Source organism: Oncorhynchus masou, chromosome 12 (assembly GCF_036934945.1).
Source record: "Oncorhynchus masou masou isolate Uvic2021 chromosome 12, UVic_Omas_1.1, whole genome shotgun sequence".
Taxonomy (NCBI): Eukaryota; Metazoa; Chordata; class Actinopteri; order Salmoniformes; family Salmonidae; genus Oncorhynchus; species Oncorhynchus masou.
Window position 1 is genome coordinate 20067114 of NC_088223.1, and position 25861 is coordinate 20092974.

Genomic DNA, 25861 nt, shown 5'->3' on the forward strand with positions numbered 1-25861 from the left:
ACTTTAAGTAGCCTAGCGTGTTTGATATAAAAAGTTGATTCAATCAAAATAGGAGGAGGACTCTTACAATGAGCAAAGTTATCAGCACCACATTTTCTGTGTTTTTTTGTTGTTTTTGTTTCGTTGATCTGTGGCATATTCATTAAGACGATTGTGTTGCAAAACGTTCTCAAACTGAAGCAAAAGGAACATAATGGGGCGGGACCAACATTACTTTGTCCAATAGAAACTATCCTTTTCGTTGCTAAACGCAATTTTTTGGACTAATATTTTACACCGCTGGTTTGGTCATGCACTTGCATTGTGCTGTTGTAGCCCACGGGGCATGAAAACTTCCCGTGAGAAAGGGAGACACGATGGCACGTTGCATGGGAAGGAATCGGTCAGAGTTGATCGTTTGCCTGTTCGGGGCTTCTATAGTGGGTTATTATATTTTTAACAGGCATAATAATCCAGGTGACATAGGTGGAACAAGTCCAAGAGAAGTTCCCATTGAGCAAGATATTGAAAATGAATTGCTTAAAAAGCCTGTTTATGACAAACCGCCGTTGGATTTAAATGCCTTAGGAGAACTGGGCAGAGCTGTCAAATTGAACCTCGTTGGAGAGGAGAAGAAAAAAGAAGAGGAAAGTATTAAGAGGCACCAGATTAATACCTATGTGAGTGATGTGATATCTCTCCACCGCAGCCTACCTGAAAGATGGAATCCTCTGTAAGTTGACAGTGAGTTCCAGTGTGTTGTTTTATGCATTCGTCTTGTGATGTAAGAGTGTTATGAAGCTTTTCCAAAATATGACTGACTAAATAAGTGTTGTACAGGCCTACTCTCAGGGGCAATATGCACACCAAAAATCTGAGGGGGAAAATCTGAGGGGGGCGGTCTCGAGGGAAGCTAGAATTTTCATTTATCAAACACATGAAACCGATTTTTTTTCAGCAATCTAGACATAATCATTGTCGTTAAATCTATGTGAAACATATCCAAGCATTTTGAGCTGTCAGTGGCGTGCATTCATGGATGCCAAGGGAAGCCAGGCCCCCACCAAAAAAACATATACAATATTCCTTCAATTCATAGCATTGCATGCAAGGGAAGCCAGCATACATTTGGCCTCCCATGTTAAAAAAAGTATAAAATAATAGCTAATCAGTGTTGAGCTAAACTGAGTGAGCTCATCTGTGAATGGTCCTGGCGCACCAAAAAAAAGTGTAAAGGGAAGCCAGTTTGGATTTGGCTTCATTCCTATCGCATCGTATCGAGATAAATACATCATTGACAGAAACAACTTGAATTATTGCATCTCATTGTGTTGTTGTCCTCCCTTGGCTAGTTAGTTAGCTAAAATCGTCCTTTTCCTAAATTAGCCATGGATGGAGTTAGGGATTTGGACTTGTAGTTGTACTTAGTTCTCCGTACTGGCCAATGACAATAACAGCGATTCTGATCCAAACATAAATTCATACATTGTTGTGCCCCTGGACTGAGAGGATGGAAGTTCAATATCTAGCTAGATGTAGAAGGCTAATGTTAACTAGCTAAAGTTGCCCATGAAAGGAAGTTAGGCTAGCAAGCCAGCATTTTAGCCAGATAGCCAAGGACAAAAAAAATAAAAGCGTGTACTGTATGACAGAGTCATAGACCGTTTCGTCAACATGAGGATGATGTCATTGGCGTTTCTCTACTAGTAGGGTGAGTCAACATGTTTTCTCTACCTGTTACACGCACACGCATAAATTAGAACCATGGACAGCCACATCATATTTAGCTTACATTGATTGGACTAAATTGTTTTTTATACCTTTTAGTTGTCGTTGTATTAGACTAAGTATAGGTGATTTGTTGAGATGTTGAAATGGGGCTGGAAGAGTGGAGGCAGCTCCTGTTTTCTTTGTGACTTGCGGTAACTCTCCGTGGTTCTAAATCAATAGTTGTTTAGTAGTCCAAAAATGTTGGAAACTTTAACTTGCTTGACCATGCTGCAGGTAATGTAACCGTTCCGGTGCTCGACGTCGCCGGTCTACTAATCACCGCCCCCGACAACCATCATTATGCAGACCTGCTCCCCATCGTTTATTACCATACTAGACTGTCACATTGGACATGAGGATGCTCCCCACCAGCTCAGATTACCATACCAGACTGTCACATTGAACATGAGGATGCTCTCCACCAGCTCAGATGACCATACCAGACTGTCACATTGAACATGAGGATGCTCTCCACCAGCTCAGATGACCATACCAGACTGTCACATTGAACGTGAGGATGCTCTCCACCAGCTCAGATTACCATACCAGACTGTCACATTGAACATGAGGATGCTCTCCACCAGCTCAGATTACCATACCAGACTGTCACATTGAACATGAGGATGCTCTCCACCAGCTCAGATTACCATACCAGACTGTCACATTGAACGTGAGGATGCTCTCCACCAGCTCAGATTACCATACCAGACTGTCACATTGAACATGAGGATGCTCCCCACCAGCTCAGATTACCATACCAGACTGTCGTATTGAACGTGAGGATGCTCTCTACCATCTTAGATTACCATACCAGACTGTCATATTGAACGTGAGGATGCTCTTCACCAAGCTGCTGTCCACCAAGCTGCTGTCCACCAAGCTGCTGTCCACCAAGCTGCTGTCCACCAAGCTGCTCTCCACCAAGCTGCTGTAGTTCCAGAACATCCTGGCTGACCCCAAACCCCTTCTATTTCCTGATTAAAAATAGGCGCTGGCTTGCTTTGAAAAAAATACAGTCTGTAAACTCAGCTTGTTATCAATTTGTTAAACACTCAACCACCTCCTCTGGTTGGTCATTCAGAGAGAGTGGTTGGGATACTGGTAAGTTCTTGCTATTGATGATCAGCTCCTTTGTCTTTTCCACATTGATGTGGAGGGCACTTGACCGGCACTTGACCGGCACCATTCTTGAAGGTTGTTGTTCTGTTTTAAATAGCTGTCCCCATCTGACGTAGCATCTTTAAAAAAGAGTCCTACCAGAGCCATGTCATCCGCGTACTTGAAAAGGCTCACATTGTTTCCTTGGGTCTTCATTTCATTAGTGTAGATAGAGAACAACAACGGGGAAAGTACACACCCCTGGGGCGCCCCTGTGTTCAGCGTCAGTTCATCAGAGAGGGCCCCATTCATGAAGTCCTTGATCCAACATGCAAGGCCTCTGTTGACATTCAGGTCCAGTAGTCGTTTCAGCAGTGTGTGTATTTGCATTGTCTTTAAAGCTGAACTAAAATAAGTCAATAAAATGTGTGCATATGATTTTGCATGTTGAAGGTGACTTGCCACCATTTTCACCAAGGTCAGTGTAGCATCTTCAGTCCCTCTCTATGCCTTAGAGGCAAATTGTAATGGGTCCAGTTGATCTGCTATGGACAGGGTAAGGTGCTTACTAACAACCCTTTCCATGCATTTGGTCAAAAGGGACGTGAGGGCCACGGGTTAAAAGTAATTTGGTGATTTTGCCCCTGACTTCTTAGGCACCGGTACAATGGTCGACACCTTCCAGGAGTTTGGCACTGTTCATGTGCTCAGCAGGAGTTGAAACAGTCGTGTGAAAACTCCCTTCAGTTGGTCGGCGCAGACCTTCAGTACTTTGCCCCGTAGTCCTCCTGGGCCCGGTGCTTTGTGTGGCTTAATATTTGACAAGCAAGAGGCCCCCTCGTTCTTTGTTATCTGGACAGGAGAGGATTTGGGGATGCCGTCACATATTTGTTTACATTCGTCTTTAATGCTTGTTTTGGATTGCCTGGACAGAACCTCTGCTCCACTTTATCCTTGAAGTCCTTTTTTGGTTTCCACATTTTTGACCTGAATTCATTTTCTTTCTCCTTTACAGCATCAGTATCCCCTTTCAGGAACGCAAACATCCTTTTATTGAGGCACATTTTCAAGTCCTTAGACACCCAGGGCTTGTTGTTGGAAAATACTCTGACAGTTTTTGTGTTAATGACAGTATCCTCACAGAACTGTATGTATGATGTAATACTGTATGTCAACTCATGGGGATCCCTGCACGAGTCAAAGAACACAATCCTTGATCTCCTCCCCACTCTCCTCTGTCCATGCCTGAATGGATTTCTTATCAGGTTCTTCGCATTTCACCTGCTGCCTGTATCTCGGTAGAAGATGGATAACGTTATGGTCTGATTTCCCCATGGGTACTGTGCACACTGCCTTGTATGCATTCTCTACGTTGTCATAACACTGGTCCAGGATGAGAGCGAGTTGGTCAGGTGACATACTGTTGCAGAGTGGGGAGTTGTGCAGAAAAGGGAGGGTGTATTAAAATCCCCAAGCACAAATACTGGCTGGTCAGTTGATCGTGAAAGCACAGCACTGAAACAGTGTGTTATCCTGTCAGCAGCTTCCTTATTGTTAGGTCCACATACACCAGAATAATGGTCATCTGTCCAAACTCGTGTGGAAGATAGAACGGCCTGAATGATACAACGAGAATCTCTTAGTCTCTTGTAAACACTTGTTCAATCACATTACACTGCGTGGCCCAAGTATTATCTACAAAGATACATAGCCCCCTGCCTATTGATACATAGCCCCCTGCCTATTGATACATAGCCCCCCGCCTATTGATACATAGCCCCCTGCCTATTGATACATAGCCCCCTGCCTATTGATACATAGCCCCCTGCCTATTGATACATAGCCCCCTGCCTATTGATACATAGCCCCCTGTCTATTGATACATAGCCCCCCGCCTATTGATACATAGCCCCCTGCCTATTGATACATAGCCCCCTGCCTATTGATACATAGCCCCCTGCCTATTGATACATAGCCCCCTGCCTATTGATACATAGCCCCCTGCCTATTGATACATAGCCCCCGCCTATTGATACATAGCCCCCTGCCTATTGATACATAGCCCCCTGCCTATTGATACATAGCCCCCTGCCTATTGATACATAGCCCCCTGCCTATTGATACATAGCCCCCTGCCTATTGATGCATAGCCCCCTGCCTATTGATACATAGCCCCCTGCCTATTGATACATAGCCCCCTGCCTATTGATACATAGCCCCCTGCCTATTGATGCATAGCCCCCGGCCTATTGATGCATAGCCCCCTGCCTATTGATACATAGCCCCCTGCCTATTGATACATAGCCCCCCGCCTATTGATACATAGCCCCCTGCCTATTGATACATAGCCCCCTGCCTATTGATGCATAGCCCCCTGCCTATTGATGCATAGCCCCTGGCCTATTGATGCATAGCCCCCTGCCTATTGATACATAGCCCCCTGCCTATTGATACATAGCCCCCTGCCTATTGATACATAGCCCCCTGCCTATTGATACATAGCCCCCTGCCTATTGATACATAGCCTCCCGCCTATTGATACATAGCCCCCTGCCTATTGATACATAGCCCCCTGCCTATTGATACATAGCCCCCCGCCTATTGATACATAGCCCCCTGCCTATTGATACATAGCCCCCTGCCTATTGATACATAGCCCCCTGCCTATTGATACATAGCCCCCTGCCTATTGATGCATAGCCCCATGCCTATTGATACATAGCCCCCTGCCTATTGATGCATAGCCCCCTGCCTATTGATGCATAGCCCCTGGCCTATTGATGCATAGCCCCCTGCCTATTGATACATAGCCCCCTGCCTATTGATACATAGCCCCCTGCCTATTGATACATAGCCCCCTGCCTATTGATACATAGCCCCCCGTCTATTGATTTATGTGACTCTTATGTGACACTGGTTTGTCTCCATCTGCTCTAATACCAGTGTATCCATCAACGTTCACATAAACATTGTCCTGCTTGAGCCACATTTCTGTAAAGCAGATTAAATTACTTCTCCTAAAGTCCTCTTCAAATGTATCCCTTGCCGTTAACTCTCCCAGTTTGTTATTTAATGACTGCACATTTGACAGGGTGGTCACCGGGAGCGGGTGATTGCTTCCGTAGTCTGTTCCTGACACCACCTCTTGAACCTCGCTTCTTCTTAGTTTCCCTTTTGAACTTTGTAGAACAACCATCAGGCAAGGCAATGCTGTTTTGGATAGTGTGATCTTTATCTCGGAAAGAGAGCAGAAACTCACGGGAGTAGGTGATGGTGGTTGATTTACTCACTGAATCCATTCAACCTCCGGTAGTGATTGTAAAGCTTTCCGAATATTACGGCGATTAGGATTAAGGTCGTTACACATGGTACATACAATCCACTTTCAAACTTGCGACGTACTTGGATTTAGACTAAACAAAACAATATTGAATGATATAACTAGAAACAAACAAACAATGAATTCAGGTGAGCTCAGGCTCAGGGTCTACTCGCCCTTTATTTAGCCCTCTGTCATCAGGCAGTGATGGTTTGTGTTCATGTTCAGTATGCTTCTCCTGTTTTGATTATCTGCCTTGTTATTTTATTAAACTCACCTGCTTCCCGATTCCCAGTGTATCCATTACAGATTTATAGCCTGAAATGTCTTACTTGTAGCTAGTTAGGAGGTTGGGAGATTGGGAAAATATCTTGGCAAGCTATGTAACTGGACAAATCTGAGGGGGCATGTGCCCCCTGTGACCCCTATGGGCATGACGCCTCTGCCTACACTCCACTAACCCATAGTGGCTAAAGCTTCACTCCTCAGCTCAAGATGATTTGTTGATTTTATGCCACATTGAAACAGCTCAAGATGATTTTATGCCCCCTTGCCCAGTTCTAAATGCCAAAATCGGACAAGATAAAGCTATATTTTGTCATGTTGGATAAAGTCACTAACAAAGCTCGTACAGCTGTTCCTTTTGAGTTTCCTATATGGCAAGAAATTAAGTCTCAAATGACTTAGTGCCATTTTAGCCATGCACAAACAATAAAGTCCTGCCGCCATATCTGAGACAGCCAAGCACAATGGTAACCAAGAACAGTAACCAACAACAGTAACCAACAACAAATAACTGATTTCCTTTCTTCTTCTCCAGTTGTAAGGACCTGGGCCTACAGTGTATTCAGACCCCTTGACTTGTTCCACATTTTGTTATGTTACGGCCTTATTCTAAAATGGATTTAAAAAAATGTCCCCTCATCAATTACAAACACAATACCCCATAATGACAAAGTGGAAACAGGTTTTTAGATATTTTGCAAATGTATTAAAAATACAAAACCGAAATACCTTATTTACATTTTAAGTATTCAGACCCTTTTACTATGAGACTCGAAATTGAGCTCAGTTGCGTCCTGTTTCCGTTGATCATCCTTGAGAAGCTTCTACAACTTGATTGGAGTCCATCTGTGGTAAATTAAATTGATTGGACATGATTTGGAAGTCACACACCTGTCTATATAAGGTCCCACAGTTGACAGTGCATGTCAGAGCAAAAACCAAGCCATGAGGTCGAAGGAATTGTCCGGAGAGCTCAGAGAAAGGATTGTGTCGAGGCACAGATCTGGGGATCGGTACCAAGAAATATCTGCAGCATTGAAGGTCCCCAAGAACACAGTGGTCTCCATCATTCTTAAATGGAAGAAGTTTGGAACCAGCAAAACTCTTCCTAGAGCTGGTTGCCCGGCCAAACTCAGCAATTGGGGGAGAAGGGACTTAGTCAGGGAGGTGACCAAGAACCCGATGGTCACTGACAGAGATCCAGAGTTCTTCTGTGGAGCTGGGAGAACCTTCCAGAAGGACAACGACCTCTGCAGCACTCCACCAATCAGGCCTTTATGGTAGAGTGGCCAGACTGAAGCCACTCCTCAGTAAAAGGCATATGACAGCCCGCTTGGAGTTGCCAAAAGGCACCTAAAGACTCTCAGACCATGAGAAACAAGATTCTCTGATCTGATGAATCCAAGATTCTTAAACTCTTTGGCCTGAATGCCAAGCATCACGTCTGGAGGAAACCTGGCACCATCCCTACGGTGAAGCAGGGTGGTGGCAGCATCATGCTGTGGTGATATTTTTCAGTGGCAGGGACTGGGAGACTAGTCAGGATCGAGGGAGAGATGAACGGAGCAAAGTACAGAGAAATCCTTGATGAAAACCTGCTCCGGAGCGCTCAGAACCTCAGACTGGAGCGAAGGTTCACTTTCCAATACGACAACGACCCTAAGCACACTGCCAAGACAATGCAGGAGTGGCTTCGGGACAAGTTTGAATGTCCTTGAGTGGCCCATCCAGAGCCTGAACTTGAACCCAATCAAACATCTCTGCGGAGACCAGGAAATAGCTGTGCAGCAACGCTCCTCATCCAACCTGACTGAGCTTAAGAGTATTTGCAGAGAAGAATGGGAGAAACTCCCCAAATACAGGTGTTTTTTAAATTTATTTTACCTTTATTTAACTAGGCTGACATCTCCTGAGGGGAAAAGGTGTTGTTGTGACCTCTTCGCGACTGTCTTGGAGTGTTTGGACCATGATAGTTTGTTGGTGATGTGGATACCAAGGAACTTGAATCCCTCAACCTGCTCCACTACAGCCTTGTCGATGTGAATGGGGGCCTGTTCGGCCCTCCAAATTCTTATTTTCAATGACGGCCTAGGAACAGTGGGTAAACTGCCTGTTCAGGGGCAGAACGACAGATTTGTACCTTGTCAGCTCCGGTTACTAGTCCAACTCTCTAACCACAAGGCTACCCTGCCGCCCTGCCAAGCTTGTAGCGTCATACCCAAGAAGACTCGAGGCTGTAATCGCTGCCTAAGGCGCTTTAACAAAGTACTGAGTAAATGGTCTGAATAATTATGTAAATGTGATATTTCAGTTTAAAGAAATGTTGGTCTTTTGACCAATAAGATCAGCTCTGAAAACGATCTGATGTGAAAAGATCAGAATTGAGTTGCCTGTCTAATTTCAGCTTTAAACACTTTGAATACTGGCCCAGATCTATTATCTTTGGTACCAGCCCTGTTTGTGCTCTAATTCCACTCCTTGTCATGCGAATGACAATCAAATGAAATTGTATTTGTCACATGCGCCGAATAGAACAGGTGTAGACCTTACTGTGAAATGCTTACTTACGAGCCCTTAACCAACAATGCAGTTCAAGAAAGAGTTAAGCGAATATTTACTAAATAAACTAAAGTTAAAAAATGTATAAAAAGTAACACAATAAAATAACAATAACGAGGCTGTATACAGGGAGTACCGGTACAGAGTCAATGTGCAGGGGTACAGGTTGAGGTAATTTGTACATCTAGGTAGAGGAAAAGTGACTATGCATAGATAATAAACAGCGAGACGCAGCAGTGTAAAAACAAAGGGGGGAGGTGTCAATGTAAATAGTCCGGGTGGCCATTTAATTAATTAATTGTTCAGCAGTCTTATGGCTTGGGGGTAGAAGCTGTTAAGGAGCCTTTTGGACCTAGACTTGGCACTCCAGTACCGCTTGCCGTGCGGTAGCAGAGAGAACAGTCTATGACTAGGGTGACTGGAGTCTTTGACAATTCTTTGGGCCTTACTCTGACACTGCCTAGTATAGAGGTCCTGCATGGCAGGAAGCTTGGCCCCAGTGTTTTACTGAGCCGTACTCACTAACCTCTATAGCGCCTTACGGTCGGATGCCTTATGGTCAGTATGCCCTCAGGGGTTCAGCTGTATAACGTTTTGAGGATCTGGGGACCCATGCCAAATCTTTTCAGTCTCGTGACGGGAAAAGGTTTTGTCGTGACCTCTTCGCGACTGTCTTGGAGTGTTTGGACCATGATAGTTTGTTGGTGATGTGGATACCAAGGAACTTGAATCTCTCGACCTACTCCACTACAGCCTCGTCGATGTGAATGGGGGCCTGTTCGGCCCTCCTTTTCTTGTAGGCCACGATCAGCTCCTTTGTCTTGCTCACGTCGAGGGAAAGGTTGTTGTCCTGGCACCACACTGCCAGGTCTCTGACCTTTTCCCTATAGGCTGTCTCATCGTTGTCGGTGATCAAGCCTACCACTTTTGTGTCGTTAGCAAACTTAATGATGGTGTTGGAGTCGTGCTTGGCAACACAGTCATGGGTGAACAGGGTAAACTGGAGGGACTAAGCACGCACCCCTGAGGGGCCCCCATGTTGAGGATCAGTGTAGCAGATGTGTTGTTGCCTACCCTTACTGCCTGGGGTGGCCTGTCAGGAAGTCTAGGATCCAGTTGCAGGGGGAGGTGTTTAGTCCCAGGGTCCTTAACGTAGTGATGAGCTTTGTTGGCACTATGGTGTTGAACACTGAGCTGTAGTCAATGAACAGCATTCTCACATAGGTGTTCCTTTTGTCCAGGTGGGAAAGGGCAGTGTGGAGTGCGAGTGAGATTGCGTCGTCTGTGGATCTGTTGGTGCGGTATGCGAATTGGAGTGGGTCTAGGGTTTCCAGCATAATGGTGTTGATGTGAGCCATGACCAGCCTTTCAAAGCACTTCATGGCTACCGATGTGAGTGCTACGGGGCGGTAGTTATTTAGGCAGGTTACTCGCTTTCTTGGGTGCAGGGACTATGGTGGTATGCTTGAAACATGTAGGTATTTCAGACTTGGTCAGGGAGACGTTGAAGACTCTTCCCAGTTGGTCCGCGCATGCTATGAGTACATGTCCTGGTAATCTGTAATCTATAAGATCCAATTTTTGTCCTGTATTGAAGCTTTACCTGTTTGATGGTTTGCCTGAGGGTATTGCGGGATTTCTTGTAAGCGTCCGGATTAGTGTCCGACCCCTTGAAAGCGGCAGCTCTAACCTTCAGCTCGGTGCGGATGTTGCCTGTAATCCATGGCTTCTGGTTGAGATATGTACATAGGGTCACTGTGGGACGACATCATCTGTGAAACTTATTGATGAAGACGGTGACTGAGGTGGTATACTCCTCAATGCCATTGGAACATATTCCAGTCTGTGCTAGCAAAATAGTCCTGTAGCGTAGCATCCGCGTCTTCTGACCACTTCCGTATTGAGTGAGTCACTGGTACTTCCTGCTTTAGTAGTTTTTTTCCACTTGTCAGCAGGAATCAGGAGGATAGAATTCTGGTCAGATTTGCTAAATGGAGGGCGAGGGAGAGCTTTGTATGTGTCTCTGTGTGTGGAGTAAAGTTGGTCTAGAGTTTTTTTCTTTTGGTTGCGCACGTGGCATGCTGGTAGAAATGAGGTAAAACGGATTTAAGTTTGCCTGTATTAAAGTCCCCGGCCACTAGGCGCGCCACTTCTGGATGTTTGCTTTTGGCCTCATACAACTTGTTGAGTGCAGTCTTAGTGCCAGCATTGGTTTTTGATGGTAAATAGACGGCTATGAAAAATATAAATGAAAACCCTCTTTGTAGATAGTGTGGTCTACAGCTTATCATGAGGTACTCTACCTCAGGCGAGCAATACCTCGAGACTTCCTTACTATTAGACTCCGTGCACCAGCTGTTATTGACAAAGAAACACACCCCACGCCTCATCTTACCAGACGTAACTGTTCTGTCCGGCCGATTAACGGAAAACCCAGCCAAATGTACATTATCCATGTCGTCGTTCAGCCGCAATTTGGTGAAACATAAGATATTACAGTTTTTAATGCCCCGTTGGTAGGATATTCTCGAACGAAGATCATCCAGTTTATTTTCCAATGATTTCAAGTTGGCCAGTAGAACGGATGTTAGAGGTGGGTTACTACCGTAGCACAGTTGGTTGGAGCCCGTAAAACGGCAGCCATCCCCTCCAGCGCCATTCTCAACCATTGAGTGCCAATGAGTGGCATGATGGCACAAACGGGTCTGGGATCAGGCTACAGATCTACAACAAGTGATATTTTTCTCTATTCTCTAGTTGTAAGGACCTGAAGTATGACTACAGGAGGTTGCCATCTACCTCAGTGGTGATTGCCTTCTACAACGAGGCGTGGTCCACGCTGCTACGCACTGTCCACAGTGTCCTGGAGACATCACCTAACTTACTGCTACGAGAGGTGGTGCTGGTGGACGACTATAGTGACAGAGGTACAATCATAGACATACATGGCCTGCATGTGCTGATCTAGGATCAGGTTCCCCCTGTCCATGCAATTTGTGTTAATTGTCATTTAAAAGCCAAAATCCTAGATCAGCATTCCAACTCTGAGACCCTGATGGACAGACAGGCTTGGCTAGAGTAGACAAGACATGCCATTCTGCCTGCCAAAGCAAATGAGAGACAATAGCTGATGAATATGACATTCAATATGTTAAGGTCACAGGTGTAGTGCACAGTTTTTGCTCTGTACTGAAAGTGCTCTTTCTTGAAAATTTGACTTCTGACATGCAACGTTTTTTGTAGACTAATGAACAAAATACAAAATACAGTTTTTGAGTGAACTATCCCATTGAATACATTTCAATCATTTTGAACGCCAGTTGGTAAACATGCAGCCTTGCCCATCGGTCACTATTTAACCCTCTCATGACGAAGTATTGGCCAAGTGAGTTACTGGAAATAATTTATAAGATTTCTGTCAAGCAGTTGGTTGTATTATTTAATTAATTACCAATTAACCACCAAGTTCAGGCACACCTATTAGCTGAACCACGCTGTGGTAACATAACACATACCTACATTTCTTTGTCAGTCGAGGAAATGTACAATCTTGCTTTCCATCAATCATGAAATGTAAACAACAGCCCTTTTTGTTTCACCGCAGCTCATTTGAAGGAGCCGTTGGAAAACTACATCTCCAGCTTGAAGAAGGTGCGTCTGATCCGGGCCAGGAAGAGGGAGGGCCTGGTACGGGCCAGGCTCCTGGGGGCCTCCATTGCCACGGGTGACGTGCTGACCTTTCTGGACTGCCACTGTGAATGTCACGAGGGCTGGCTGGAGCCCCTGCTCCACAGGTGAGAAACCCCATAGCAGGCCAGGTGAGGACTGCTCTTCTTCAGTCTAATTGTGGGACTGTAGTACAGTAGTGCCTCCCTCCATTCATTCTACCTTGCAGTTGGACGTATCATGCTGCTGTGGATATGTATAGCTACATGAACTATTTTCCCCACCGATCCTCTTTTTCACCAATTCCAAACCTGTAATCCTGCCTACTTAAATAAAGGTTAAATATTTTTTTCATTTTATAATCTTGTTGTACTACAACCCCTGCTGCCTGCTGTCAAGCCTGTTATAACCCTGTTGTGCTGCAACCCCCTGCAACCTGCCGCCAACCCTGTTATAACCCTGTTATACTGCAACCCCCTGCTACCTGCCGCCAAGCCTGTTATAACCCTGTTATACTGCAACCCCTTGCTACCTGTCGCCAACCCTGTTATAACCCTGTTATACTGCAACCCCTTACTACCTCTCGCCAAGCCTGTTATAACCTTGTTATAACCTTGTTATACTGCACCCCCCTGCAACCTGCCGCCAACCCTGTTATAACCCTGTTATACTGCAACCCCCTGCTATCTGCCACCAACCCTGTTATAACCCTGTTATACTGCAACCCCCTGCTACCTGCAGCCAACCCTGTTTAAATCCTGTGATACTGCAACACCCTGCAACCTGTCGCCAACCCTGTTTAAATCCTATTATAGGGTGACCCCCTGCTACCTGCCACCCAGCCCTGTTTAAATCCTGTTATACTGCAACCCCCTGCTACCTGCCGCCCAGCCCTGTTTAAATCCTGTTATACTGCAACCCCCTGCTACCTGCCGCCCAGCCCTGTTATAACCCTGTTATACTGCAACCCCCTGCTACCTGCCGCCCAGCCCTGTTTAAATCCTATTATAGGGTGACCCCCTGCTACCTGCCACCCAGCCCTGTTTAAATCCTGTTATACTGCAACCCCCTGCTACCTGCCGCCAACCCTGTTATAAACCTGTTATAACCCTGTTATACTTGCAACCCCCTTCTACATGTCGCCAACCCTGTTATAAACCTGTTACAACCATGTGATAAGGTGACCCCCTGCTACCTGTCGCCCAACCCTGTTATAACCCTGTTATAGGGTGAACCCCTGCTACCTGCTGCCAACCCTGTTATAACCCTGTTATAGGGTGAACCCCTGCTACCTGCTGCCAACCCTGTTATAACCCTGTTATAGGGTGAACCCCTGCTACCTGCTGCCAACCCTGTTATAACCCTGTTATAGGGTGAACCCCTGCTACCTGCTGCCCAACCCTGTTATTATCCTGTTATAACCCTGTTATAGGGTGAACCCCTGCTACCTGCTGCCAACCCTGTTATAACCCTGTTATAGGGTGAACCCCTGCTACCTGCTGCCAACCCTGTTATAACCCTGTTATAGGGTGAACCCCTGCTACCTGCTGCACAACCCTGTTATTATCCTGTTATAACCCTGTTATAGGGTGAACCCCTGCTACCTGCTGCCCAACCCTGTTATAACCCTGTTATAGGGTGAACCCCTGCTACCTGCTGCCCAACCCTGTTATTATCCTGTTATAACCCTGTTATAACCCTGTTATAGGGTGAACCCCTGCTACCTGCTGCCCAACCCTGTTATTATCCTGTTATAACCCTGTTATAGGGTGAACCCCTGCTACCTGCTGCCCAACCCTGTTATAACCCTGTTATAGGGTGAACCCCTGCTACCTGCTGCCCAACCCTGTTATTATCCTGTTATAACCCTGTTATAACCCTGTTATAGGGTGAACCCCTGCTACCTGCTGCCCAACCCTGTTATTATCCTGTTATAACCCTGTTATAGGGTGAACCCCTGCTACCTGCTGCCAACCCTGTTATAACCCTGTTATAGGGTGAACCCCTGCTACCTGCTGCCCAACCCTGTTATTATCCTGTTATAACCCTGTTATAGGGTGAACCCCTGCTACCTGCTGCCAACCCTGTTATAACCCTGTTATAGGGTGAACCCCTGCTACCTGCTGCCAACCCTGTTATAACCCTGTTATAGGGTGAACCCCTGCTACCTGCTGCCAACCCTGTTATAACCCTGTTATAGGGTGAACCCCTGCTACCTGCTGCCCAACCCTGTTATTATCCTGTTATAAACCTGTTATAGGGTGAACCCCTGCTACCTGCTGCCAACCCTGTTATAACCCTGTTATAGGGTGAACCCCTGCTACCTGCTGCCAACCCTGTTATAACCCTGTTATAGGGTGAACCCCTGCTACCTGCTGCCAACCCTGTTATAACCCTGTTATAGGGTGAACCCCTGCTACCTGCTGCCAACCCTGTTATAACCCTGTTATAGGGTGAACCCCTGCTACCTGCTGCCCAACCCTGTTATTATCCTGTTATAACCCTGTTATAGGGTGAACCCCTGCTACCTGCTGCCCAACCCTGTTATAACCCTGTTATAACCCTGTTATAGGGTGAACCCCTGCTACCTGCTGCCCAACCCTGTTATTATCCTGTTATAACCCTGTTATAGGGTGAACCCCTGCTACCTGCTGCCAACCCTGTTATTATCCTGTTATAACCCTGTTATAACCCTGTTATAGGGTGAACCCCTGCTACCTGCTGCCCAACCCTGTTATTATCCTGTTATAACCCTGTTATAGGGTGAACCCCTGCTACCTGCTGCCAACCTTGTTATAACCCTGTTATAGGGTGAACCCCTGCTACCTGCTGCCCAACCCTGTTATTATCCTGTTATAACCCTGTTATAGGGTGAACCCCTGCTACCTGCTGCCAACCCTGTTATAACCCTGTTATAGGGTGAACCCCTGCTACCTGCTGCCCAACCCTGTTATTATCCTGTTATAACCCTGTTATAGGGTGAACCCCTGCTACCTGCTGCCAACCCTGTTATAACGCTGTTATAGGGTGAACCCCTGCTACCTGCTGCCAACCCTGTTATAACCCTGTTATAGGGTGAACCCCTGCTACCTGCTGCCAACCCTGTTATAACCCTGTTATAGGGTGAACCCCTGCTACCTGCTGCCCAACCCTGTTATTATCCCGTTATAACCCTGTTATAGGGTGAACCCCTGCTACCTGCTGCCCAACCCTGTTATAACCCTGTTATAGGGTGAACACCTGCTACCTGCTGCCCAACCCTGTTATTATCCTGTTATAACCCTGTTATAGGGTGAACCCCTGCTACCTGCTGCCCAACCCTGTTATTATCCTGTTGTAACCCTGTTATAGGGTGAACCCCTGCTACCTGCTGCCCAACCCTGTTATTATCCTGTTATAACCCTGTTATAACCCTGTTATAGGGTGAACCCCTGCTACCTGCTGCCCAACCCTGTTATTATCCTGTTATAACCCTGTTATAGGGTGAACCCCTGCTACCTGCTGCCCAACCCTGTTATTATCCTGTTATAACCCTGTTATAGGGTGAACCCCTGCTACCTGCTGCCCAACACTGTTATAACCCTGTTATAACCCTGTTATAGGGTGAACCCCTGCTACCTGCTGCCCAACCCTGTTATTATCCTCTTGTAACCCTGTTATAGGGTGAACCCCTGCTACCTGCTGCCCAACCCTGTTATAACCCTGTTATAACCCTGTTATAACCCTGTTATAGGGTGAACCCCTGCTACCTGCTGCCCAACCCTGTTATAACCCTGTTATAGGGTGAACCCCTGCTACCTGCTGCCCAACCCTGTTATAACCCTGTTATAGGGTGACCCCCTGCTACCTGCCGCCAACCCTGTTACAACCCTGTTATAGGGTGACCCCCTGCTACCTGCCGCCAACCCTGTTACAACCCTGTTAGGTGGTGAACCCCTGCTACCTGCCGCCAACCTTGTTATAACCCTGTTATAACACTGTTATACTGCAACCCCCTGCTACCTGCAGCCAACCCTGTTATAACCCTGTTATACTGCAACCCCCTGCTACCTGCCCAACCCTGTTATAACCCTGTTATACTGCAACCCCCTGCTGCCTGCAGCCAACCCTGTTATAACCCTGTTATACTGCAACCCCCTGCTGCCTGCAGCCAACCCTGTTATAACTCTGTTATACAGCAACCCCTTGCTACCTGCAGCCAACCCTGTTATAACCCTGTTATACTGCAACCCCCTGCTACCTGTCGCCAACCTTGTTATAACCCTGTTATAACCCTGTTATACTGCAACCCATTGCTACCTGCAGCCAACCCTGTTATAACCCTGTTATACTGCAACCGCCTGCTACCTGTCGCCAACCTTGTTATAACCCTGTTATAACCCTGTTATACTGCAACCCATTGCTACCTGCAGCCAACCCTGTTATAACCCTGTTATACTGCAACCCCGTGCTACCTGCAGCCAACCCTATTACAACCCTGTTATATCCCTGTTACACTGCAACCTCCTGTGTTTACTGCATTCTTCTCCTTTTCCTCCCAGGATAAAGGAGAAGCCATCGGCTGTGGTCTGTCCCGTCATTGATGTAATTGACTGGAACACTTTTCAGTATCTAGGCAACTCTAGGGAACCCCATATCGGAGGATTTGATTGGCGGCTGGTCTTCACCTGGCACCTGGTGCCAGAGTACGAGCAGAAACACAGAAGCTCTGCCATCGATGTCATCAGGTCTGTGGTACCCTAAAATCTCCAGTGTATCGGAGTGGGAAATGGTCCAATCCTAAATGAACTATCAAGGTGTACTTTAAAATGACATGCATATTATTAGAGATCAACAATTGTTATAAACATCATATACTGTATAATTGATGATAATTATGGAAAAGGTTTTCAAGATCTGCTCTGTAAGCTGCGTGTGTTTTGGTCTCAGGTCTCCCACTATGGCTGGTGGGCTGTTTGCTGTCAGTAAGAACTATTTCCATTACCTGGGCACGTATGACACAGGCATGGAGGTGTGGGGAGGAGAGAACCTAGAGTTCTCATTCAGGGTGAGTGTGTGAGAGAGAGAGAGAGTTTGTGAGCATAGTGTCTTAGCAAAAAAGTGTGTGTGTGTGTGTGTGTGTGTGTGTGTGTGTGTGTGTGTGTGTGTGTGTGTGTGTGTGTGTGTGTGTGTGTGTGTGTGTGTGTGTGTGTGTGTGTGTGTGTGTGTGTGTGTGTGTGTGTGTGAGTAAGAGTGTGTGTGAGTAAGAGTGTGTGTGAGTATGAGTGAGTGAGTGAGTGAGTGAGTGAGTGAGTGAGTGAGTGAGTGAGTGAGTGAGAGTGTGTGTGAGTGAGTGAGTAAGAGTGTGTGTGAGTGAGTGAGTAAGAGTGTGTGTGAGTGAGTGAGTAAGAGTGTGTGAGATAGTGTGTGTGGACTTTGTGTGTGTAAGAAAATTGTGATCTGTGTGTACTTTGTGTGATACGTGTGTGTTTGCAGGACTCTATGCTGTTTATCCATGGCTTCTTTCTGACATTGCTGTCATAAGTTAAAAACTCACTGGAATCCTGTAACGGATGGTCACCATATCGTTGTGAAATATGTGTGGTGATTCACTATACACTTGAGTTTTACAAAACATTAAGAACACCTTCCTAATATTGAGTTGCACAGGTATGCTGGCCCATGTTGACTTCAATGCTTTCCAAAGTTGTGTCAAGTTGGCTGGATGTCCTCTGGGTGGTGGACCATTCTTGATACACACAGGAAACTGTTGAGTGGAAAAAAACACACACACAATCCATATCTCAATTGACTCAAGACTTAAAAATCCTTCTTTAACCTGTTTCCTCCCTTTCATCCTCACTGATTGAAGTGAATTTACAAGTGACATCAATCAGGAATCATAGCTTTCACCTGGATTCACCTAATCAAAATCACGTTAAAGAACTCTGGACCAAAATATCTCACAGTCAATAAAGTTGCATGCACATTTTGAAGAATTTAAACCAGCATAGAGCTCATGTTTTTCTTGATTATGCTACTTCCTGTGAGATAGAAAACAAAACTGCCACAACAGAACTCCCTCCCATTTTAAAAAGACACACAAGACTGTTCATTGTACTGCCTGATTGAATCATGGTGTGTCGCTAATAATGTTCTCGTGTTGCTCCTGCTGTTGTTGTTATTTAGATCTGGCAGTGTGGGGGCAGCCTGGAGATCCACCCCTGCTCCCACGTGGGCCACGTCTTCCCCAAGAAGGCCCCCTACTCGCGGAGCAAGGCCCTGGCCAACAGCGTGCGTGCTGCCGAGGTCTGGATGGACGAGTACAAGGAGTTGTACTACCACCGTAACCCCCACGCTCGCCTGGTAGGCCAGCCCTGAACAGGGAATAGAAAAATGTGTGACTGCAGAGTTTGAAAGTTTATGGTGCTGAGATTGTTGGTTAGGATCTGTAGGGGAGGTGGTAATATTTTGCATGCATGCGCAGCTTTAAAAGTATTGATCAAATGCACTCATGCCGTTCCCTGACTGTACACTAGAGGCCTATCAGAATGATTGATTAATCACATCTTTTCACCTCTGAGGACACACACCGCTCCCCGCGGGCTGCTCTGTAAATGCTCTCCTGATTGAGTGACACTTGTGATGCATAAGGACGTAGGGGACACCCGAGGGGACACTCCGTAAGGTGTGAGATTACCATCGAGAGGCACAGCTCAGTGAGTCAGATACGCTCCGTCCCGGGAAAACCCAAGTGCCAGGTTGCCAACAGGTTCAAATAAATGAACATGTTTACATATAGGTCAATCAAGCCCAGCTGAGGTGTCACAATGAAACCAACAAAATAGTTGCAAAAGTGCAAAGGCCGCCCATCTGGCACTTGAAGGAGGCTAAAGCAAACGCTAAAAGTGTTTGAACCGAGGCCTGCCAGGGTACCAGGCTGCCAGTGTGTGTCATTAAAGGGAATGGCCTTCTGGACTGAACACAGATCAGATGGCACTCATCTCTCTGAGAGGAGGTGGATGTGCCAACTGCCATGTGAGAAGTGCCAGGCAGAACACTCTCTCTCTCTCTCTAGCTCTTTCTTTTTCACTCCTCTCATTCTCTTTCACTGTCTCTCTCTATTCTTATCTTTTTCTCTCTCTGCTCTGTTTGTTGGAGGTTTACTGACAGAAGTCAAATGTATTTCAACATCTTTTGCCTGCTATTCAGAAGGGGAATATGCCATTCTGCCCTTTTCAGTAAGACACAATATGAGAGACAATTGCTCTCAAGAATCTAGTGACTCGTGTTGATGAAGCTTTTGTCAAGCAATGTGATGTTTTCTAATATCTCTCAGTATGTACTTGTTGTTGCCTGTTCAACTTTTAATTCACACCAGTTGAAACCTGCCTATCACTACTTGTAGCAGAAGTGAGTAGGGTTGCAAAATTTCCCTACTTTACCAAAATTCCTTGGTTTTCCAAAAATTCAGGTTGGAGTGTTCCCAGATTTCCTGCTTATTCCCCTCATGCTAATTCCACCCCTCCCCCATCTCCCCGTGACTGATCACTTCCTTCTCTTGGGTCTAAATAAATTGATGAGCAACCAATTAGAGCTGTGTTCAGGCGTGCCGCTCGCATCCATCATCCTGAGGCATTGCTCACCCCCCTCCAACAGGGGCTTGACTCCAAACAGATGTTCCTCTGTGGACCATAGCTCACACCTAACAACCCCTCTGGAGTGGTAAAACACAGTAAACCACCATGCAGAAATTAAGAAATGCTAATGATGATATTAGAATGCTGTGGATGGTGCTGTGGATTGTAAAGTTTATTTGTGTTAACTGCTCTAGGGTAGGGGGCAGCATTCGGAACTTTGTATGATAAGCATGCCCAAATTAAACGGCCTGCTACTCGGGCCCAGAAGATCTGATATGCATATAACTGGTATATCTGGATAGAAAACAATCTCAAGTTTCCAAAACTGTTAAAATAGTGTATGTGAGTATAACAGAACTGATTTGGCGGGCAAAAATCTGAGAAAATCCATTCAGGAAGTAGTTTTCTATTCTATGCCATTTCAGTATCCATTGACTTAGGACTCAAATTGCAGTTCCTATGCCTTCCACTAGATGGCAACAGTCTTTAGAAATGGTTTCAGGCTTGTATTCTGATAAATGAGGGAGTAAGACCAGTCTGAATGAGTGGACCCTACCGTGTCAGAGCTTTTTCATGCACAATCCCAAGAGATTGCCTTTCTTATTTACCTTTTATATTGACAACGTTATTGTCCAGTTGAAATATTATAGATCATTTGGTCAACAAAAAAAACCTGAGGATTGAATATAAACATCGTTTGACCAGTTTCTATGAACTTTACGGATACAATTTGGATTTTTTTGTCTGTCTGTTTTGACTGCGTTTGAGCCTGTGGATTACTGAAGAAAACACACAAACATAACGGAGGTTTTTGGATATAAAGAGACTTTATCGAACAAAAGGAAAATTTATTAAGTAAATGAGTGTCTTCTGAGTGCAAACATATGAATATCATCAAAGGTAAAGGATTAATTATTTCTCTAAATCTTCTACTTGGCTGGTTACTATTTGTAATGATTTGTCTGTTGGGCTATGTTCTCAAATAATCGTAAGGTATGCTTTCGCCGTAAAGCTTTTTTTAAATCTGACACCGTGGTTGGGATTCACAAGAAGTTAATCTTTAAACCTATGTAAATATGTTTTGTTTTCTGAATTTTTATAATGAGTATTTCTGTATTTGAATTTGGCGCTCTGCAATCTCACTGGATGTTGGCCAAGTGTCCCACATACCCTAGAGAGGTTGCTTAAAGGGATCAATCACACACAGTGTTTGCATTTTGTTTATTAGTCCACTGTTAATACAATCCCCCAAAATGTTGCATGTCAAGTTTTCAAGATACAGAGCAGTAGAGAGCACACCCTGTGATGATTATGCATGTTTTGAGTGAACTCTCCTTTAATAGTGACCAGGATGCAGTGGTTCATAGGCAGATGGAAGTGATTTTGTGTGATTTGGGGTTGTGTGCAACAGAAGAGGAGTGTGATGCAAAAGTCTGTTTTTGTAATGTGTCAATGTACTGTATGTGATGGGTTTGTGGTGTGTGTGTGTGTGTGTGAGAGAGAAAGAGAGAGAGATGTAAACATTTTGAAAAACCATATATGGTGCTGTTGTCTGTCATTGCACACAATATACCCAGAGACTCAAACAGACAGGAAGTCGGTTTCACGTTTTATTTCTGAACTCATATCAGCATTGGCTCAAAATAAATAAATACTAGTCCTGTCTATGCTTATAGAAGACTCTAGTCAATAGATTGTAAAGAAATGTTTCTTGTGCCGTTGTTGTTGTCAGGAGGCCTTTGGGGATGTGACAGACAGGAGGAAGCTCAGGACCCAGTTAGGATGTAAGGACTTCAAGTGGTACCTGGAGAACATCTATCCTGATATCCACGTTCCTGAGGACAGGCCTGGGACGTTTGGAATGGTGAGGAGAATGCTGCCATTTTGACTCCAGGGACAAATTCATTTGGCAAACGGAAACAGACCGAAACTATCTGAACTTGTCCTGTAAGAAAAGCTTGTTATCGTTTACCTATACTACGGTGTGCCTTAATGAACCTCACATTGGCACCACATGAACCTTTTTCATTAAAGGGATAGTGCACTCAAATGTCAGTTATCATAGACAATGTTGAACTTTCTCTTGACTCCCCATACTCATATCGGTACTATACCAATGGCATCTGCATGTTGTTTCCCTCTAGCTGAAGAACAGAGGCATGTCCAGCTACTGCTTTGACTACAATCCTCCTGACGACCATAACCTGGTGGGCCACCGAATCATCCTCTACCCCTGTCATGGCATGGGACAAAACCAGGTAGCTATAGCTCCATCTTTACTCTCCATGTCCTTCATTTAAAACCAGGTACAGTTGAAGTCGGAAGTTCACATACACCTTAGCCAAATACATTTAAACTCAGTTTTTCACAATTCCTGACATTTAATCCAAGTAAAAATTCCCTGTTTTAGGTCAGTTAGGATCACCACTTTATTTTGAAAATATGAAATGTCAGAATAACAGTCGAGTGATTTATTTCAGCTTTTATTTCTTTCATCACATTCTCAGTGGGTCAGAAGTTTACATACACTCAATTAGTATTTGGTAGTATTGCCTTTAAATTGTTTAACTTGTGTCAAACGTTTCAGGTAGCCTTCCACAAGCTTCCCACAAGTTGGGTGAATTTTGGCCCATTCCTCATGACAGAGCTGGTGTAACTGAGCCAGGTTTGTAGGCCCCCTTGCTAGCACACGCTTTTTTAGTTCTGCCCACAAATTTTCTATAGGATTGAGGTCATGGCTTTGTGAAGGCCACTCCAATACCTTGACTTTATTGTCCTTAAGCCATTTTGCCACAACTTTGGAAGTATGCTTGGGGACATTGTCCATTTGGAAAACCCATGTGCGACCAAGCTTCAACTTCCTGACTGATGTCTTGAGATGTTGCGTCAATATGTCCACATAATTTTCCTGCCTCATGATGCCATCTATTTTGTGAAGTGCACCAGTCCCTCCTGCAGCAAAGCACCCCCACAGCATGATGCTGCCACCCCCGTGCTTCACGATTGGGAGGGTGTTCTTCAGATTTTCCTCCAAACATAACAATGGTCATTATGGCCAAACAGTTCTATTTTTGTTTCATCAGACCAGAGGACATTTCTCCAAAAAGTACGATCTTTGTCCACATGTGCAGTTGCAAACCGTAGTCTGGCTTTTTTTATGGCAGTTTTGGAGCAGTGGCATCTTCCTTGCTGAGCGGCCTTTCAGGTTATGTCGATATAGGACTCATTTTACTGCAGATATAGATACTTTTGTACCTGTTTCCTCCAGCACAAGGTCCTTTGCTGTTTTTCTGGGATTGATTTGCACTTTTCGCACCAAAGTACATTCATCTCTGAGACAGAACGCGTCTCCTTCCTGAGCAGTTTGACGGCTGCGTGGTCCCATGGTGTATAATTGCATTTGGAAATTGCTCCAAAGGATGAACCAGACTTGTGGAGGTATACCATTTGTTTTCTGGGGTCTTGGCTGATTTCTTTTGATTTTCCCATGATGTCAAGTGAAGAGGCAATGGGTTTGAAGGTAGGCCTTGAAATGCATCCACAGGGACACTTCCAATTGACTCAAATTATGTCAATTAGCCTATCAGAAGCTTCTAAAGCCATGACATCATTTTCTGGAATTTTCCAAGCTGTTTCAAGGCACAGTCAACTTAATGTATGTAAACGTCTGACCCACTGAAATTGTGATACAGTGAAATAATCTGTCTTTAAACAATTGTTGGAAAAATGACTTGTCATGCACAAAGTAGATGTCCTAACCGACTTGCCAAAACTATATTTTGTTAACAAGAAATTTGTGGAGTGGTTGAAAAACGAGTTTTAATGACTCCAACTTAAGTGTATGTAAACTTCCGACTTCAACTGTAGCTATAACTCCATCTTCACTCTCCTTGTCCTTCATTTAAAACCAGGTAGTTATAACTCCATCTTTACTCTCCATGTCCAACATTAAGTAGTGGTCCATACACTGGTGTGCTAGCTTACAGTTGTCATGGTAAACAATGCTCACAGGGCTTTCATGGCCAATAGCCTTTTCATGGCTTAGTGGTTATTTGGCTTTTGCCTGGGCCTGGCAGACAGCATGTGGATAGTGGAAAGAGTGTTTGTCTCAGGGCTTCAGATGATGATGTACGTTGACAAGTATAAAATTGATTTGTGAATTTGGACTGAAAGGATAGTGATGAAAGCAGTTACCATCACGCTCAACCTTAACTTAAATAGTCTTTGTTTGGTACATTGAACCAATAAAACATAATTTTTGCACCCAAAGGATAAAGAGAGTATTGTACAAAAGTGATATCCAGTGTGGGCTACATTGAGCCCCAGTTGCCGTTGTTATTTCAGCACCCCTATGTGTACCCACTGTGGTGCCTTACTTTGTACTGGCAACTGAAATGGACACAACAAAACTCACACTACACTGCCCAGATTGCGCACACTCTGCTGGTCTCACCCTGCGTCTCACCCTACGTCTCTCCTGCTGCAGTTCTTTGAGTACTCCAGTAAGAGAAGTGAGATCCGCTATAACACCAGGGACCCAGCAGGGTGCGCTGTGGGGGACGCCGTCTCCACCTACCTGACTGTGCACCTGTGTAAGAATCCCCGGCAGCCTGTGCCACAGGACCAGAAGTTTGTCCTCAGAGAGGTGAGGGGGAAAGGGACTATGCATCCTAAATGGTAACCTATTCCCTATATATGAGGGCCCTGGTCAAAATGGCACCCTATTTTCTACACTGTTTAGACAATAGGGTATCATTTGGGATGCAGCCAAGAGCTTGTCTTCAAGTGAATGGGTAGGATGGGATGGAGGTGAGGGGAAGTATGGTAATTTTTGGAGGGAAATGCAGACTTTAACGACAAGGAAGTGGGACAGGAAAACAGGGAGCAGAGGAAGTGGTTTGGGGGAGGGTTGGGAATAGGGGAGGTTTTGGTAACAGAAAGAAGGTGAGGGATGAGACTATGGGCCAGAGAGAAAAAGGGTGGCTTAGAAAGAGGGACAGTGGTGGCTCGTAGGCTTTAGATATACGAGGACAGACTCATTGTAATGGAATTAATGTAAGGGTATCAAACACATGGAAACCATATGTTTAATACCATTCAGCCATTACCATTCCATTACCATTTAATACCATTCAGCCATTACCATTACCATTTAATACCATTCAACCATTACCAGTTAATACCATTCAGCCATTACCATTACCATTTAATACCATTCAGCCATTACCATTACCATTTAATACCATTCAGCCATTACCATTCCATTACCATTTAATACCATTCAGCCATTACCATTCCATTACCATTTAATGCCATTCAGCCATTACCATTTCATTACCATTTAATGCCATTCAGCCATTCCCATTCCATTACCATTTAATACCATTCAGCCATTACCATTCCATTACCATTACCATTTAATACCATTCAGCCATTCCCATTCCATTACCATTTAATGCCATTCAGCCATTACCATTCACCCACCAGCCTCCTCTGAAGAGGGTGGAGAAAAGAGAGTGGAGTGCGTTGTGGAACACCCAGAGGAACACACATGGACCTATACAGG

At 45.1% G+C, this 25861-nt stretch overlaps 1 protein-coding gene across 1 annotated transcript in view; it reads left to right on the forward strand.

Annotated features, from left to right (window-relative positions):
• The first annotated feature begins 356 nt into the window (after positions 1-356).
• The window catches only part of LOC135549045 (polypeptide N-acetylgalactosaminyltransferase 12-like), a 28762-nt gene continuing 3257 nt past the window's right edge, over positions 357-25861 (forward strand). Inside the window, exons 1-9 of the mRNA XM_064979115.1 lie at positions 357-712; positions 11768-11937; positions 12615-12804; positions 17218-17403; positions 17606-17723; positions 18845-19021; positions 22028-22159; positions 22440-22553; positions 24782-24940. Of these exons, the coding sequence (XP_064835187.1) occupies positions 357-712; positions 11768-11937; positions 12615-12804; positions 17218-17403; positions 17606-17723; positions 18845-19021; positions 22028-22159; positions 22440-22553; positions 24782-24940 (1602 nt within the window). The remainder of the gene's footprint in view (positions 713-11767; positions 11938-12614; positions 12805-17217; positions 17404-17605; positions 17724-18844; positions 19022-22027; positions 22160-22439; positions 22554-24781; positions 24941-25861) is intronic.